The sequence below is a fragment of the Olea europaea genome, chromosome 3 (genome assembly GCF_002742605.1).
Source record: "Olea europaea var. sylvestris chromosome 3, O_europaea_v1, whole genome shotgun sequence".
NCBI classification, from domain to species: domain Eukaryota; kingdom Viridiplantae; phylum Streptophyta; class Magnoliopsida; order Lamiales; family Oleaceae; genus Olea; species Olea europaea.
In genome coordinates, this window is record NC_036239.1 from 3,068,320 (window position 1) to 3,087,493 (window position 19,174).

The 19,174-nt window shown below is 33.5% G+C and overlaps 1 protein-coding gene, 1 long non-coding RNA gene and 1 pseudogene across 2 annotated transcripts in view; 1 reads left to right on the plus strand and 2 right to left on the minus strand.

Annotated features, from left to right (window-relative positions):
- The window catches only part of LOC111376980 (mitogen-activated protein kinase kinase kinase 17-like), a 9,408-nt gene extending 9,199 nt beyond the window's left edge, over positions 1-209 (plus strand). Inside the window, exon 2 of the mRNA XM_022999996.1 lies at positions 117-209. Within this exon, the coding sequence (XP_022855764.1) occupies positions 117-209 (93 nt within the window). The remainder of the gene's footprint in view (positions 1-116) is intronic.
- Positions 210-242: 33 nt separating this feature from the next.
- On the minus strand, positions 243-2,339 carry LOC111382168. Its single transcript, XR_002700467.1, has 2 exons — positions 1,784-2,339; positions 243-611 (listed from the first exon to the last, which is right to left on the minus strand). It is a non-coding gene; the product is annotated as an uncharacterized LOC111382168 (long non-coding RNA).
- A 1,721-nt stretch (positions 2,340-4,060) lies between these two features.
- LOC111382173 lies at positions 4,061-13,134 on the minus strand (annotated as a pseudogene).
- Between the last annotated feature and the right edge of the window lie 6,040 nt (positions 13,135-19,174).

Genomic DNA, 19,174 nt, shown 5'->3' on the forward strand with positions numbered 1-19,174 from the left:
GATTACCAGAGGCTAAGGGATGCTGTTAACAAGCTAGTGAAGGATGGGTTCACTTGCTCACTTCTTCCGAACTGAAAAGGCACTATTTTTTGCTCTATCTTGCTTTCTACTGTCAGCTTCAATTGTGGAATTGTGCTTTCTACTATAAGCTTCAATTGTGGAATTGTGTTGTTATGTGCATATTGATATATCATCATTGGTATGGATAAGGAAGTTTTATCCTTTTGATACTTCTTTATATATTTCTTGATTATTCGTATTGTGCTTACAAGTCACAAGAAACTATGATTACACTAGATGAGAATGACCATACAAGGATCAGTTGCTTTCCAAGCCACATCTTGCTTCTTGTGGGAAGTGATTTTTGACATGATGCTACATAATCTTTGGGCAATGGCCCATTCAACATCCGCTTTTCTTCATTAGCTTATAGAAAATTGAGAATAATTGCATATGAGATATCAGTCGTTCCCAATTCAGTTTTAATTTCTTAAACCCAACTGCATTACTTTCGACCACCATCATGGTTAGGGTCATGACTAGATTTGTTGCACCAGTGTTCAGTGAGGTGACTGCCAATTTGCTTTTGAGCAAACACGGCATGCGATCTGCTGAAATGGTGAAGAAAATGGAACAATACGATCAGCTTATTGGCATAAAATAACCGTGTTTTAAATACTCTTAAAGAGGCAGAGAGGATTAACTAGAAATGGAGGAAAGTATAGGATTGGACAAGTCTTGGGGATATGGTGTGTAAGCGGAATAAAAATTCTTAAAAGAAGAAGAAAATTGAAAAAGTCGAAATCTATAGAGATTGATTTCATTGTAATGAATTGGTTCTTGAAAAAGTATGCAAAGCCTTTGTTTGTATGGGCAAATTAGTTCCCTAAATATAAATGAATAAATCAATCAAAATTCTAAAAGGAATTAAAAAAAATCATATTCTAACAAGACAAAAAATCCTATTCTAAACAAGAGATAAATTCTATTTGTAATAGGCTTGTCCTACAGCAGGGTAGGTGAGAGATATACAGAGGCAGTGAAATAAAGATGTACTGAAAGCGGAGAATTAGCTTTTTTTCAGGGGACGTCTATTCAGCGCGGAAGAATTATGGTTGTAAGTGTGCTATTATCATCTTTTAGCTTCTGGGAAGGAAGAGGACATGAAGAATAATATTTTAGGATAAGAAGAAGTGCTGAACCGAAGAAGCAGCAGAAGCAAGGGATAGAGAAGATCTATAAAGGAGAAAAGGGGCTTCATTTTTTCAATGGTAAGGACAATTTAGACTCTAATATCTCGAGTTCTTATGCCATTGATTCTCTTCAAGACTTAAGAGGCCTCCTAATCGATAAAATAGTTTGAAAATAGCCAAATTAAGATTTGATTTTTATCCCAAGAAATCATATACACAAAATATTGAGCATCTTATTGATAGAAAAGAGGGCATATATTTCTCTTGAACTATAAAATTTAATTTCCCTACAAGTCCTTGGAAATTGATGGTTTATCCTTCAGTTTGTGCATTGCATTAGTGTGGACAATCGTCGACTAGTTCTATTTTACATTACTTAGATTATATACTAGTCTCCTGCATGTTTGGATATAAGACTGGGAGATCTTATTTTTATAGTCAAGTCCTATGGATCTATTTCTGAATTTTATTTTTATTTTTACAAGTTGAACTCGAGAAGATTACATTTTGGCACCCATATGGGCATGGAAGGAAAAGACCATCTTACTTAAAAACTGAGTAATTCCTGGGTGTCTCCAGGCGCTTGTTACCTTTTTTGCTGCTTAACTGCTCTTCTTGAAAGTTTGAATTTTGAAAATAACCTCCCTGCTTATCATGGTAAAGTTATATGCACCTTAACCTTCCCAGATCCTTCAGTGGTAGAGAGCCTTGTGCACTTCGTATGCCGATTTTATAAGCCGGTGGGGGATGGATGGTTATATCAGGCAAGTACGACGAAAACAGGAGATTTTTGGTACTACACTTGGGAGGATAGTACATGATGAGATGGAGAAAGATTCAGCATTCAAATTTGTTATGGAAGGAACTTAAAGGCAATAAAAATTGGTAAAAAAAGGACCTGAGTAAAGGGACCAGACCAGCTTTAGGCATCACAGCCCCATGAAATGGAGCATCTTTACATAAATATATGAGTTCTATTTTTGGTACTTTATGATTTATGCCGTAGTTATGATCTTGAATGAAACACGAAAAGAGGGAAATTTACATACAAAATAAAACATAACTATTGTGAAAATAAAAAGTTGAGGTTGAAAGTTCAAAAGATTGGTGTCTTGTCCAGTTGGTTAGGGATGGTTAATACTGTGAAAATATTTGACATTTTGTCGACAGTTAAGCCATTTGTACACCAAAAGTATACATCACTTTTGACATCATCCAAGTTGACATGATTTGATTGATTAAAAAATTGTTTTTTTTAAACTGTCCAATAGCGTATTGTCGCGTGACACAATGTAAAAGTAATGTACATGTAGCATAATTGATTTGTGGAAGAATTAAATGTTTTTTAGTTGTTAATTTTTAATTCCCTATTCTGCGATCCTAGTGATATGAGTGAATCTCACGGATCTTTGTAATATAAAATTGCTTGTTGAGGTTTATGGAATCGATGCAATAAACATGTACTATTTTTTGATATGTCAAGATCTAAATTATAAATTATAAATATTATAATACAATACAATTTGATGCTATAGAATTAGCAGAGTAACTAAATACTTATTTATTCCCTGACGGATTTGTTAAGAAAATGACAGTGGCGTGTTATATGGTCTTCTTGTTCGATTGTACAATGTTGGAAGTACGTTTAGACGTAAAAGTACATATAGTAATATCTTTGTACTACTGTTAATTTTAACTGTACTGCAAAAATATAGTCAATAAAAAGAGGGTTCGTTTTTATCCATTTCGGTAGGCATTTGATGTCGAACAACTTTTTTGTCTTACATCTTTAAATTCATGACGTTTCGTAAAACTTTAGATCAAAATCATACTGATAACACCTTAAGAGTCGAGATTATGATCACACATCATCAAGGTAAGTAATAGGAGTGTGAGGAGACGGGGACGAGACGGAGCATGGAATGGACTAGTCAACATCCCTTTTGGGTGGTGCTGTCCTTTCCATGCACTGCCTCTTCCCTGGCTCCCCTCATCCCTCTTTATCTCTCTCTTGCACGTGCACACAAATTCACGCAATTTTATAATTTCAGATTTTTATATATCTCAAATATATTTGTATGGATAAGCTTATTTTTAGTCAAGATTTGTGATGGATTTTGATTCGCATGGATTGGAAAGTTACATTAGCCCTCTTTTGATTTTGATTCGCATGGAAATTAGGAAGACGAAGTGTTGTGACTTTATTCAGAGAAATTTGATGGTACAGCTTTCGCCTTTATGTCGTTAAATGCTTGGCAATTTTGGAGTGCCTCTCTTTTGCTTGCACTAATGCTCTTGCTAGCCTTATAGCGTATAATGTGGCTTCAGTGTGATCAACCCATTTTTTCACACGCAGGGAGGAGCCATCTTATCTAAAATTTCATATTTGATAAGATTTTTTTTTTCCTTAATTTTGTTTGTCCCTTTACGAGGAGTCGCATAATTACAATGATGATCTTGCACGACTTGATATGAATGAGGTAAATTTGTAAAAATAAAAATAAAGATAAAAATAAATAAATAAATAATAAAAATAAAAATAGAGTAGAGGACTCTTGTGCACCACCACAACTGTTTGCCTCGTCTCCATCGCATGCAGTGGAGGATCTGCCGCTGCATTTGCTTCCACATTTACCCCCCTCATGCTAAGGGATGCAGCGGTAACCTACTGCTAGAGGTATCACTCGTGATTTTTTTAATATGACTTCTATTTTTGCTTCTTGTAGAAAATTTTAAAAAAGCTACCTTATAACAACTTCTTTTAAGTTCTTCTCGCAACACACATTTCTAGAAATAATCTAAACATGTTCAAAAGAAACATTTTAGTTTTTTGGCTTTTCAAAGAACCTGTCAAACGGGTCATTAAACGGTACCTTTAGTGCTTATCCTTCAAAAAATAGTTATTTAACTAATATAGTTATCATTATGGAAAAAACATGACTTGACCACAGAAATTATAAAAATTGATGCAACTTATACAAGTAATTACAATGTAAAAGATGATATGTAAACTACATGGAACAACATGTAGAGTAGAGAAATGGAGCACCGATTGATTGTTTCGTCCATTGAGATTCTGTGTCCTGCACTCTTTAGCAACTAAGTGTTGGAGGGCAACAAACAATTACACCAATGTCCACATTTCCCAACGCTCTGCCATCTACCCAAATATTTCTGCAGCATAGAGGTGAGAAGTAGGGCGAAAAAAATTGCAATCTTAAGTCTCAAGCACTGTCTTAAAACATGAATTCGTTGGACAGGATTGGGCAGGAAAGGTACCTTTATCATCAAGAAAAGAGGATAATGAAAGTAAACCCAAAAAAAGAGACAGATTTGGGTATGTACCACTGAATTCGGGTCTTTGACCATACCGAATTATGTTGAGATATGGTTCCTGCCCAGAATTCTCATGTATCATTCTCTCTTTCGGATGTTCAAAGCCGACAGTCTTTGTGATGTTCTCACATTCCTTCTTGTATGAAGTTTTTCTTTCGCACATATGCCATAAACCACCAATCGCAAGACCCACAAAAAGGACGGCACTCATGGTCATGCAAGCAATGAATAAAAGCCCCTTGTACCACCAAGAATGTATGTTATGAGGATTTATGTACAGGATATTCAAAAGATAGACAGTAGTCATCAAGCCCAAAGTAGACATTATAACGTATAATCCTGACCAAATGATGTTTCCAGTACCAACCAATACAGACATTCCACCTATCCCGGAGGCAGGGAAGATAGAAGAATTAATTGGTTCTACAACATGAACCTCTTCCTGCAATTAACACATTGAATCAATCAATTGAAAAATGAAGATACAGTAATGTTAGAATGAAAAGATGAGTGCAATTACCAATGAGGTCTCTGTTTGTCGAGTAACATAGTTTGAATCTCAATGTTCAGTGCATTAGAAAAAAATGGATGGATAGACCTGATATCGACTCTCTGAAGAAGTGGAACTCTTTTGATGTTTTCACGTCCCAACTATCAACACATTTCGTGGCAGACATGGCTTACCAATGTCGATAAGGTGAAGAATATTGCTCAAGATAGCAAGAGGAAAGGCGAAATTCCTATGCCGCCTGCAACTAAAATCAGGTTCCCATACCTAAGAGAAAGGTATGGAAGATCAATTAATTAATACATCTACAACTAATAATAGAAACTGAGAATATCTAAATCCAGTAACTAATAATGCATCAAAATATGCTAAGAATCTAAAGAGAACTTTATCCTATGAAATCTTCAACGTTTCTTCAATACCTACTAATGCATAAAAAGTTGCTAAAATCATGATATCTTTTTCTTTCTCGTTGAAATTTTAATAAAAAACCAAATGCAATCGGGGTTTGCAGATGCTTGATCTAAAAAATTAGTGAAAATATGTCAAATAGTATGATGATTCATGGCCATAATGACCTTCTATTGAAGCTGTTATTTAGGTATGGAGATGAAGGAATGGCTTCGTTTCAAGTTCCTCAGACATACTCGAGATTTGTTTCTCCAGTTATGCTGTCCAGCCTTCAAGAACCTTTATAAGAATTGCAAGATGGTGTTTACCATCAAGAGAACTAAAGGAGACACTAAAGGGATGCCACTGAAGCCAAGACAATTCACGAACTTGAAGAAAAACCCAAGTGCATTGTCGCGTAAATCGACATGGCGAAAGAGATCGATGATAGATGTTGCGATGAGTGGCGGATCTAGCTAGCCGCCCTAGCTGGATCTGTCGGAAGCCATTTTTTTTTGCTGACAAAGGTTTTAGGTTATATTTCTGATAATTCTTTTTTCTTCCAAATACTCCTTGTAGCTGAAGTGGTTAGAGCTTGTTTTCACATTTTGCAAGTCCCGGTTTCAATTCTCTTCACACCCAATTCATTTTGCAATTTTTTTAGTTTACAACAACTACCAAAATTAATGCAATCGGAAGGAATTGAATGAGATTTAAACCTTAAACCTCTATTATAACCATTGAAAGCCTAACCACTGTGGCACTTATTGCTTTTGACACTTAATTCAACAAAATAATATATATTACATTTATTAGGAGCCTATTTGGGAGTGATTTTGAGAATTGATTTTTTGACCGTTAGGAAAAAAGTAGGATCCACATGTGAGAAAAAAAGTCAAATATGACGACTGAAATAGTGAAATAATAGTCAAAAAATCAATTTTTTGGGTGAAAAAATCGAGCCCAGACATGCCCTAGGTTTAATAAAATTATAAAGATTCAAAATCATGCTCTTCCTTTAAATTATATGATATTTGGTAACAATCTCATTTGGTGAATATATGATTTATTCTTATAACAGAATTATATATGTTCAATATGAACAAAATAATTGTTATATTTAAATTTTAGCCCTTGTTTTATTTTCATTTTTTTTCAAATACATTTTTATCTATCTTATTTTTAACCATACATTTTTCAATAAAATAATATTACACGCAAATTCAAATTCTTTTTCTTATTTTTGACCTCACGTTCTCCATGAAATCATTATTTCAAAATGTATTTTTTGTTAAAAAAAAAAAAAAATACACATCAAACGGGCTCTTAATACTTTATTGCGACTAACAGTCGACAATCAATGACCACCCGTGCTGACTCAAAATCCTATATTTGCCACTGCTTGAGATAGCACTTTAAGATTTAAAATCAGCTAATGTGCAAAGAAGCACTCTTTACTTTCTGGTTTTGCAAGAATCAACTCCACGGTTCCACATGGAAACCATCTTGCTGAAAATACATTAACTATCTTCCTTGACTGCCAGAATCAAAGAAAAGGATCAAGCATGAAGAGAAATATTCCCCCACAGCAAAACAGAAAATGAAATCACCAACATGAAGGCCAAGAAGACGACAAAAACTCCATATAATTGGTTGGGCAGAAGAATAACTCAAAGTTGATCCTCTTAGTCTAGGAAGTGATGTCACCCACATCGCTAGACCAGCTAAAAGGCTGATGACCCCAGGAAAATTGGCAATGCCAAAATTTTTCCAGTCCATTTAGCTGCGTGAAAATTAATACAAAGGAATTGTTAGCAAATATTCATATCTAATATCCTTCACCATTTTAGATATGCAAGGAATAATTGATGAAGCAAGATATGCATTGACATCAACATAGGGGAAGATTTTCTACAAAGACAGAACAAGCCAATAATATCCTATGAGTTATTCAATGTGAATTTCAGCCTTCTATGGATGACCAAATCACCAATCATTTGTTGTTTATATCTAAAAACAATTTCACGAGTTTGATTAGATATATGCAACCAGTGATTGCTTAACATCATTTAGGCCATTTAATTGATGGTGTTTCATTGTTGGACAAGCATACTACTACAACAAATCCATTTAAACTTACAGTTTCATCATGTACAGCGCAGTAAATGTCAATGTCTTTCAGGCAGAAAATAGATAACATGAGAACTCATGTAATGTCCCGAAATTTCATAGAATAAGATTTAATTTATGTGTGCCATATTTTAATATTTTGGAAGTTTTGGGACTGAAGTATATATAAAGTAAATTTCAATTTTATCGGATGTTAAAATGTAGATGTTGACGGAGCGACAATAAGTATATGAATATTGGGCTTGTCGGATAGATCGTAATTAATCGTGCATATTAGGCTCGAGAAAAAGTTAATTTGGATTAGCGGAGCCCGAGTTATCGAGGCCGAAATAAATAGCTTTAAACTATATTTTAAATGATTATTTAACGAATTTAAAATTTATATATATGGTTGACGTGTATAGAACTAGATTCTCAATAAGGTAGTGATTGATGTTTAATCAAATAAAAGAGAGAGAGAGAGAGAGAGAGAGAGAGAGCAACTTTATTGATTTTCCTTTCAATTTGTTGGAAGAGGCGCCACGTGTATGAAATGTATTGATTGTTGAGCGGTATAGTTGGTTGACAAGACTTGGTCAATTATTTTCCGTTTCCCAATTCTTATCTATCCCCTATCCTACTTCTACACGTTTCCCCAACTGCACACCCCTTTGTTAGACTAGATCATGGGGTTATATATATATCAAAAGAAGACATGCATAAGTACACGGTTGTAGAGAGAGAAAAGTGTTGGAATTAGGTCAATTACATACTTCATACTTTATGCAGTGTAAAAAGATTCTTACTTTGTATCGTAAAAATTTATAGATACTTATGCCTGTGGTATTGAAATTTAAATAGAAAGTCAATTTCAAATCATATAAATCCTTGAAGCAGAGAGAAGGATTTTAGAGCGTGATTTCTTTGATTTTGTCTTCCAAAAATTAAAACGATCTAGCCCCTGTTTGATCTCCATTAAATTAAATTAAATTATATTCCATTTTTTTCTCTCCTATTTTCAAACACACAATCTTTCATAAAATAATATTACACGTAAATCGAAAACTTTTCTTTCTTTTTCAACCACTCGTTTTTCTAAAAAATACTATTTCTCTCATTTTCATTTTCAGGTAATGGAAATCAAACAGGGGCCTAATAAGGTAGGATATCGAGGTGCAGATATCCCGTTTAATTATTTTTTTAACATGTTGATGAATTTTGTACTCGTGAAAGTTAAAGTTACGGTACGAAATGCTATAATATGAATGATATGGCCATTCTGGAAAAATGATATGATATGAGCTTTTACCGAATTTTAAAGATGAGACGGTATGATATTCTGACACGTATTTTAAAATTATTATTCGGGATTGCACCATTAAAATTTTATATCCTATTGAATATTCCCATGCCCTCATCATTTTCCCTACATCTCACAGGTTAGATCGAGTCGTGTCGAAGCATAGTGGTTTGATGGAGTGGTTGTACCTCATTTTCGCTGGACAAAAATCTAAATAATTTAGCACGTAATTTTATCTCTTTTAATTTTGTTGTCTTGGACACTTATCTTGATTGAATTATCGTTTATGTTATTTGTTGGAAGATAGCTGTGATTTTGCAACTACATGTGCTTATTGTTGGATTTAAAACAATGAATTATATTTCCTTTGTCGTTGCTAACTGTTGGCTCGGATTGGATTTTCACGCACAAGACAAGAGGAGTTAAATTACTGAAATTTGACTTAGATGATTTGATATTTATTATAACACGTTTGGCCATGCTTAAGCAACACATTATTTCACTATTTGTGGATCAGGAATATCCTTTGATAAATGAGTTGGCTTGTGCGTAATTTTAATACTACCTGGACATTTGATGTAGACCAAATGATATAAAAGTCATATATATGTAACTCATCAACTTGCTTATCATCTTTGACTAATTGGACAGAGACATAGTATCCAATAAAATCTGCCATTTCAGTGGTTGATGTACCAAAAAAATGTGCCTTTCCTAAGAATGAATGAATTAATATATTAATCTGTTAAGTTAACGTACAAAATTGTATTTGTAGTGAGCTCTGCCTATTTCCATTTATACGGTTCAGAAATTAGTTCATTCATACGTCATCATTTAGCCTCTCTATATATTCAAGTGAATAGTTTTTCTAAAGAATAAAAAAATTTCATAGTCAGTTTCCTTTTTAATTTAATGCTTAGTTCAAATTACAGTTATTTACTTCAAGTAAATTAGATTTCAAAGAATGTGCAAATTTAAAATTGATGAATCATATGTGGTTTAAAATAGGATTGATCATTGTATAAACAAAATTTTTTTTGGGTAACGATTCAAATCAAAAAAAAATTTTAGTCGTTACAATTCATGAGCATAATTGTATTGTACTATACATCTCTAGGTAAAATATCATAATCCATGTATAAATTCTGTTAATAGGATGAGAACTCACCTCTTTGATGAGGCGTCCCTCCATTGCCCATCCAATCACATAGAACAGACCATGAAGGGTAAACAGCAACATTGTTAGATGTCCTAACCAGACATGATATCTGGATGCGTGTTCAAAAGGGATGTCTATATGCCGGAGAAGAACTGATCCCCTTGCAACAGGCAGAAACAAAAACGCCATGCATAATAATCCAGACAACCGCAAACTGAGATCCGCGAGCTCCAGCATCAAAGCACTGAAATAATTCAAGCTTCAATGGTGGTCAAAAGGACATATCTAAGACATTTCAAAAGTTAATTTACTTCTATATGCAATGCCTAAGAAATCAAAAAGACATGAAAATTCAGTATCCAAGCTTATAAAATTTCATGTACTATGACCCCTTCCAGGGTCAGAACTTCAACAGTCTAGGCCTAAAGCATATTTTAATCTTTCAATGTTGGTTATTTAAGGTTTTAGGAACCATTTTATTCTGTTAGGTAGTTGGAAAGCGGAGCACAGAAACTGGATGGAAGTATCATTAGCAATACATAAGAATTCAGAAGACATAACGTATTTCTTACTAATAAAGCAGTATACAGGTGGAATATAATAAGAAATCATCAGAATTAATGTATTTTGATCAGATATAGTTGTCCACACTTTGATGTGTCAAAAAAATCGCAAAATATGCAATATGCACAAGTAGCAAATCAGCTGATCACTGGGACTAGTTACTATAAAACAGACCAGATAGTGGCAAGTGGAAAAACTAACTCCAACTCCCAAAAAGTTTCTCAGAGGAACAAAAAAATGTTAAGGAAACCAAATATCAGGTTAGATATCACATCATATATATATGTATCTGCTTAATATAAAGTAATTTGAATGATCTCTCTCTGTCGTGAATGTTGAAAACCGTGTCTTCTCAACTTTTCAACTCTTTCAGTTTAGAAATAAAAGGCTTACAACAGTTTCTGTCTGCTAATAGGAAAACAAGTGTTAATGGAAAAACCGCTAGTTTAGAACAAATAATGAAGAACCTCTCTTATATACAAGGAAGACAATTCAACCAGAGATGACTCAAGCTGAGAATGGGACAACAGTTAGGGAATCCACAAAGAAATTTTCCCTAGAGAGTCTCATGGAACCAAGGCAATGGACCGACACATTTTCATTCAAACTGCTGAATGGCATTTTAATATTTTTTCCCCCAAAATCCATCTTTGATCGTGTTTTGATATGATAGGAGATCAAAGTACAATCAAGAGATTCAAGACTATTTAGAAAGATGGAAAATATAACATGTCAATTTCTTTTGAAGGTCTTGAGCTTATTGTTGCATGTTGAAGTGGTTCTTGATTAACGAAGCTAAACCGATTTCACACAGAAGCTAAAACCAACAGAACTTTTATAATAAAAATCAATCTCTTATTCTCAAAGGTGGCCATGTTTTTTAAAATGAAACAAGTTGATCGTGATTATAGAAGTAATAAACATACCATTGACAAACACAAAGGTAAAATGGAAACTGAGACATTGCATTCTAATACCCTTTTTCTTTAGAAAGCAAATTATGAAACCGGGAAGACACAATATTCCAGATCTTGAAGGACTCAACAAAAACTCTCCAGATGATGTATGCAGTAAAGAGTATGACTCCAATTAACTCTGCGGAAACAACACCGAATGGTCCACCAACAAGAACAGGGAATGTCAACAAGCGGAAATGTCGATATTTTGAAGTTTTCATCCTGTCACACAAAATTTCAGATTCACGTGCATTTACTTATGCTGAGAATTTGATAGCAATAGTGGGAAAGAACAAGGATGTTATAACAAATTACATACTTGTGAAGCACTTCATCTATTATCTCAATTTAAAAAGCTTAATTAAAAGAGCAAAGTTGTTTGTACAGGGAAATCGCCAGAAAGCTTCACGGGTGCAGATGTGGCGGATTTTGAATAGCTGTTTTAAATCTTTTTTTTGTGCAAAGTGCAATGAAATTCAGCAACTTGACATTTTGTGAATGTGACTGACATTTTTCCACTGTACATGTAGCATCTCTCTAATTAAAATAAACTAATCGTTAAGCCCTTGTTTGGTGTGGCTTAAAATGTTAATAAAAATGTAAATCAAAATCAACAATTAATTTTAACCATACATTTCATGAAATCCACAACTTTTATCAACTTTTCAACTACACATTTAATCATTTTTTATCATAATCTACTAAAATATGATATTTAGCTACACCAAACGAGGGCTAAATGTATCCAAAGTGACTAAGGAAGAGAATATAGACCATTTCAGCATTACCTTTCTGAATTTTAAAAATAAAATTTCGACATCCTTGCTCCCCTACTCATGAACAAAATGGCAAAAGTCGAAAATAATATCATCATACACTGGAGACTGGCTTAACTCTTTTAGGTCAAGCATCATTGCCTCAAATCATTATTGCCTCTTAAGTATTGGTGGGAAGCTTTTCAAACTGCAGTTTACCTAATTAACTACCTTCCTACTAAAGATCTAGATGGTATCTCACCACGGGAAAAACTCTTTGATTCGTCTCCAAACTATTTATTTCTTAGATTTTTTGGTTGTGCTTGTTATCCATATCTACATCCGTAGCAAAATAACAAATTCCCAGTTTATACCAATAATATGTTTTTCTTGGTTATAGTGACTCACCTAAAATTTATCAGTGTCTAAGCTCAAGTTGTAATGTCTCCTCATGTGTCCTTTAATGAATCTAAAATTTCCAACAGAATTCTTCATCATCTACGTTCCAAACTTGTCCAGGCCAAGCAAAAATAACCTGGTAAGAATGAACAGAGCACTTTCACATGCATACTTAGCAAACTATAATATGAAAAGGCTCAAAATAGAATGTCTTTATTAATGAAATCTGTCCACTAGTGGCTCATACCTATGCTCTTCTTCTGTCCACGGGATCCCTTTGCGGTGCTTTTGGTCTGCCCTGGATCCTCCTTTACATGCTTGACCATGGTGGAGTCGTGGCGTAATCCTGGAAACCCACATCGGGATTCTCTGATGGACAATGTACTGGGCACAAACCTTGATGACGATCCTTGGTTGATGAGGATGTTCCCTCTACAATATAATCGGGTAATGGAACATGCTCAGCTTCGATTGCATTTACATCTTCCACTAGAAGTTGATAATGGTGTTTCAACTCTTCAATGCATTTGCTCAGAACCATCAAGGAAATCTTATCCCATTGATCCCTGGAGTCCTCTATCCAATGCATTGCAATGGCATTTTGAAAAGATTTCTCTTCTTCTCAGCTCCATACCACTGTAGAACACGAAACCACATATTTGACACCCTCCTTTTTAAAATAAGTGGTTCATAGCCTGAACACTCATCCATCATGCCCAATGAAATTCAGACTTCAGTAATAAAGGGGGCAAGTCTTAAAAATAGAGATGGAGTTTAGATTCAATAACAAGCCACGAATTTACAAATATACAAGGGTTCAGAAAAACAAAATCAATCAACATTTGTCAGGTATACAGAAACTCGAAGAAATTTAATACACATAAATTTTGGGTTACTCGTGTTTCTTTAGTTTATTTTCATTGAAATGGATTTCTTTTACTGATATCTTTCCTTTCACCAGTTTAAAAGGTGACAAATAATTTCAACCATTATTAGCACTACTATGTTTCCTTAGAACTAAATGAATGCAAAGTGACATGACTTCTCAACGACCATGATTAACAGTCTACCATTTGTTTTGACTGAAGTTTTAAGATTAATTTTACTTTTGCTGTTGACTTAAGTGTGAAGATTAATTCTACTTTTGCTGTTGCACAACTCGCATATCTATGATACATTGGCACTTCAACTATGCATACACTTTCAATTAGAACAGAGAAGAAATTGATAAAAACAAGGGAATCTTAAATCTAAAAATTAAAAAATATATATAGATGCCACATATTTATGAGCAAAAGATCAACGAGCCTTGTCAGTATATCATCAATCAATTAATGAAAATAAAATCGAAAACTAACCCAAAATTCATGTGCACCTCAATCACTCTGCACCGTGTCTGTGGCTTCGCTATCACTGGACGGAACAAACTGGGTGTGAGACATTTACAGGAAATGCGATTGAAATTTATCCTCTTACAAATGTTTATTCATTCAAAATAGGCCAAAAGGGCATCAAAAAATTTCTTCTACCATTCTTCATTAAAAATTTGAGCACACCACCCTAAGATTTCAATTATTTACGGCAGAAAGGGATCCACCAGCATTAACTCGAGACTGGACATCACAATCACAAACTAGTCGTGTGCTACGTTTCCTAGAGCAAATTTGTGCTAAATTCATCAAATGTACGACTTTCAGATTTGGACCCCTCAAGAACTAAACTGGACCACTGGCCTTCTTAATAGACCGTCCTATTGTTTGATTGGGCAACCATAGAGGGCATATTTGTGTTGGGCCTCTAAATGAGCCAATTGAATTCATAACAAAACTAAAGCAAACCATATTGGTTATAATTTAAAAATTCTGGAACAATACATAAATACCCCACTATAAAAATCACATTTCACTTCTAATATATATCCATAGCCGGTCCTGAGGCGAGACAAATGAGGCCCTCGTCTCAGGCCAAGACCTTAAGGGGCCTCATTTCAGCCCAGATTTATTTATTTATTTTTAAACAAGGCAAAACAACCCAGATCCAATGGTGTGGGATTTAATGTAAATTTATTGAAGGCAAGATCTAACAGTCCAGATCCAATGGTGTGAGATTTGATGTAAATTTATTGAAGAAAAAATCCAAAATGGTTAAATTTGGGATTTATTTTCTTGAAAATAATGTGGAATTTGATGAATTTTATAAATAGGTATCTATAAATATTCATGTCGTTGTATTTTTGTATAAAAACTTTATGAAGATAGATATTTATGTGATTGTATTTGTTAAATCCATGTAGTCGTCTTATTTTTGTACAAAAACTTTGCGAAGATATTACTACATTTTACAATTCTTTCATTCTAAATCTGCTTTAAAAGGGATAGAAAGTTGTATTTTAATCTATATGTATATTTTTGTTTAATTTTAGTTGATAATAAATTTTTAGTCAATTATGCCGATTTCTTAATCTGCACTTCCAGACTTGGCACAAGTTCCTTAACTCTATGATTAAATCTTTGGTCTTGTTATTTTATAATATAAATCCTTTTTATAATATATTTGGTTGTTGTTTAAATGCTAGTTTTAAGTTAGCAATAAGTCCCATACTATACTGTTGAATTTTGCATTTACATTGATTTCGCTGAGGCCTAATTTGTGGAATTTGCCTCAGGCCCTGACAATCACAGGACCGGCCCTATATATATCCATAATATTACTCTCTCAATATATATTAACACATTTACGATTGACATACATTATATTCCCACCCCACCCCACCCCACCCCACCCCATTGTAGAAATTCAAAACATTTTCTCTCTCCGAAAATTCGAAACTTCTTTCTCAATACCCCTCCCTACTGACTGACCCACTCTACTGTAGAAATCTCTAGAAATTCAAAAAAATTCTCTCTACAAAAGCTTTCTTCCTCTATATACATTTACAAACACAAAATAGCTTTGCATGTGATGGCGATGAGGTGGCAACTGTGTTTAAAAAATAGATTTACGAGGTGGCGGTGATGGTGCGATGCAGGTGATAAAAGTGCATTGGAGTTGGCCTATGTTATTTGTAATTAATTGTGATCAAATTTGCATTTAGTGTGACTATCTATAACCGTATCTGTCTAATTTGCGACTATATGAAACCAAATCACTGACATGTGTTATCTATAACTAATTGTAATCAAGTTTATCTTCAGCGTGACTATTTGTGACCAGGTAAATGTTAATTGTGATTGTATATGATCAAGTCGCAATCGATCACAATTAATACGGACTTGATCATAGAGGATCAATACAAATAAATTTGCATACAGCGCAAACCAATACACAACACATACAATCCTAGATAGTCACAATTAACATAGCTTTGGTTACACCTGCTTACAATTAACACAGATTTGATCACAAAAGGTCACTACAAATAAATCCGCACACACGACAAACCAGCACCATAATCCATCATCACCGCAATGCAAAACAGCAAGTAATACCTTGTCTTAAAATTTTCGATGCAACTATAGTGTCAACTATTAACTAACTATCGTGTAATGCATTCAAGTAACAGCCCAAGAAACCCAAGCTCATCCATTGGAAGTGATTTGAATCCGAAAACTATTCCAATAACTCCAAAATGGAGAAGGTCTAGAGATTCGAAGCCAACTCCAACAACTTCTCTGAATGCCTATATAACAAATTTTTTTAGCTCTAATGCAAAATCACATTGGTAGCACCTTAACTAAGAAAGGCCCAACTACCACACCACAATTTCCATATCTACTAGCATAAACACCATCATCACCACCCAAGAACAACCATCAACATCTAAATTGCTACTACCTGAAATCACCATCAACTCTTGCAGCAGTAATGACTAATGTCACTTTCTCAAATTGCGCGACGCTGCAGTGGCAATGTGATCACCAACACTCATCACTCGTCGAGGTACCAAATCGTATGGTGCTGCCTGAAATCGCCACCAAATCGCGGTGCAATGCATTGGCATCACTCTCATTGGGCCTTATTTGAGCATTATTTTTGGGGAAAATAGATTTTGTAATAGTGATTTTTTCTAAAGAACGTATGGTTAAAAATACGTAAAAATTTTGGATTTACATGTAAATTTGTTTTATTGGAAGAATGTATGGTTGAAAATGAGTTTAAAAAAATAAATTCTTAGAGAGTAAAAGCACAAACTAGGGCTAAATTAGGAAACCAAAATTTGCAATCTATGGTATCTTGTACCCATTTTTTAGGATTCTGAGGCTTATGTTTGCGGAAACTAGGACTAGACAAAACTCTCGAATCGAATCGAATGATTCTTTTTAAGTTAAATACCCGAATGAGTATTTGGATCAATAATCGACGAGTTCAAATTGATTCTCAGTTCTAGATCAAAAATCGAAGAACCGAATCTCCTTAATTTTTTTTTTATCTTAAATAAGCCAAATTATTTTTTAAAAATAAATTTTCTAACCAATTTGCCTAAACCCAAAATATGATTTCCCAATTTTTAATTTCCAACCAAACCCAACTTAATCAAATTGATCTAAGTTTTACCCAAATATCTTATTCTACCATTTCTGCTGTTCTAAAAAATCGAATTGGAAGCTTGGTTGCCCTTCTGTTCATTATTGTGAGCTCGCTATCTTTCTATTCTTGTACTTTTAATAGTTAAATATATGAAAAACTCAATAAATATAGGCAAACTATGTTTTTTCGTAAGAGTTAAGATTAAACATGTCATAGTTGAATTAATGTAGCGTTGCTGTAAATATAAAAAAATTAATTATTATATGAAATTTAGGAATCGAATAGAACAGAATCGAAATAAATTGATCTGAATGGAACCAAATCCGAACAGTTTCATAATTAAATTTTGGACTCGACTGTTCCACTAAATAAATACTCTATAATTCGGGTTCAGTTCGATTCTCTTTAGAATCGAACCAAATCGGATCATGTCCAAACCTAGCAGCAATACCTAGTTAACACAATATATATCATCATCATTAGAAGAATAATGTTATTCTAGTACCAACATTGATAGATTACTAGTCTATGTGGTATTATGCAGTGTACTAAAAGACGTAAGGTGCAACGATGCATGAAGGTCAAGGTATGGATTAGGCGTGCTTAGGCGAGGCATGGGCGTAAAAAGACGTTTTCTTATTTTAATATTATTTTAATTTTTAATCAATCAAAAAATTATTTAATAATTGAAAATAATACGTGCCAAATATCTAAAACAGATTTATAGGAATTTTATATATTTGTTCAAAATTTCAGCAAAAAGATAAGTTTCAAATGTAAATACTAATTAGTAAATAAATAAGAATTTTTGAAAATTTTCTTTTGTTCAAGGCTTCAAACGACTATTTTGAATCTAGGACAGACAAAGTGAAGAAATCAGCGTAAGTTTTAACTTAAAAGAATTGTTAAAAAAATAAAAAATAAATAAAAAGAAAAAAGATAACAATGCGCTCATAATCGCATCTAGGCGCGCATTAGACAGTTGGCCGCTAAATAAGGCACCAAGTCACTTGGTTTGGACTTTTTGTTGCGCATCGCTTCTGGACGTCGTTAAGACATGCCTTTTAGAACACTATTATTATGTGATATATTCAATTAAAAGTAAAATTATGTGATTCATGCAATTGTACTATTCATTTAACGATAATGTGACATAAACTGATGTTATAACACCAATGATGATAGCATTACTCTCATTAGAGAACTCATATATCTTAGATAAAAAATTATATGAATTCTCTTAAAGCATTGGTTGGTCGAAGAAGAAGAAGCTGCTCAAGATCATTGAAGATATTCAAGATAGGGGGTTTTACCCAAATTTTCTCTCAAATTACTGGGTTATGTTTTGATCAATTATCATGTATATTTATAATCAACCATGTTAGGCTAATCTTCTAGGTTTATGATGAAATTAACATTGTTAATCGTTTGACTTATTGCACATTTTGAGTTCTAGTTTTTGTGTTGGTTGATTGTTTGTTAATTTTATACCAGTCCTTTTATCTAGCCAATTTAGGATTATTTTGAGATTTGTGTTAAGACTGAGAAGTAATATATGTTTGTAGCTTGATTTAAATGATTAAATCGGATTGCATTCCCAAAAAAAAAAAAATGGTAGAAAAAAAAAATGATGGGTTAGACTCACCAATTATCAAATATGAAAGAGGGTCTAAAGCTTAGTTCGAATCACGTTTTCAATCACGCATTTTATTAATTTTTATCAAAATTAAGTAAAAATTTGATTTTAATCTATTCCAAAATACAGGGGCATAGTGTTTCAAGTATATGTACTCATTAACTTTTTGATGTCTATTGTTTCGTACGTGTAAAGATGGGAAAAGCCAAAGTAACGTATCTTTGTGCACGTTTTAGTTAATACATATATTTAGTCGATAATTTATTTCAATAATAAAATTATAAAGTAAGTTGATTTTTTCCATTTAGTTCTCTTTTTTTGCCCTTCTTTTATAATGCTGTA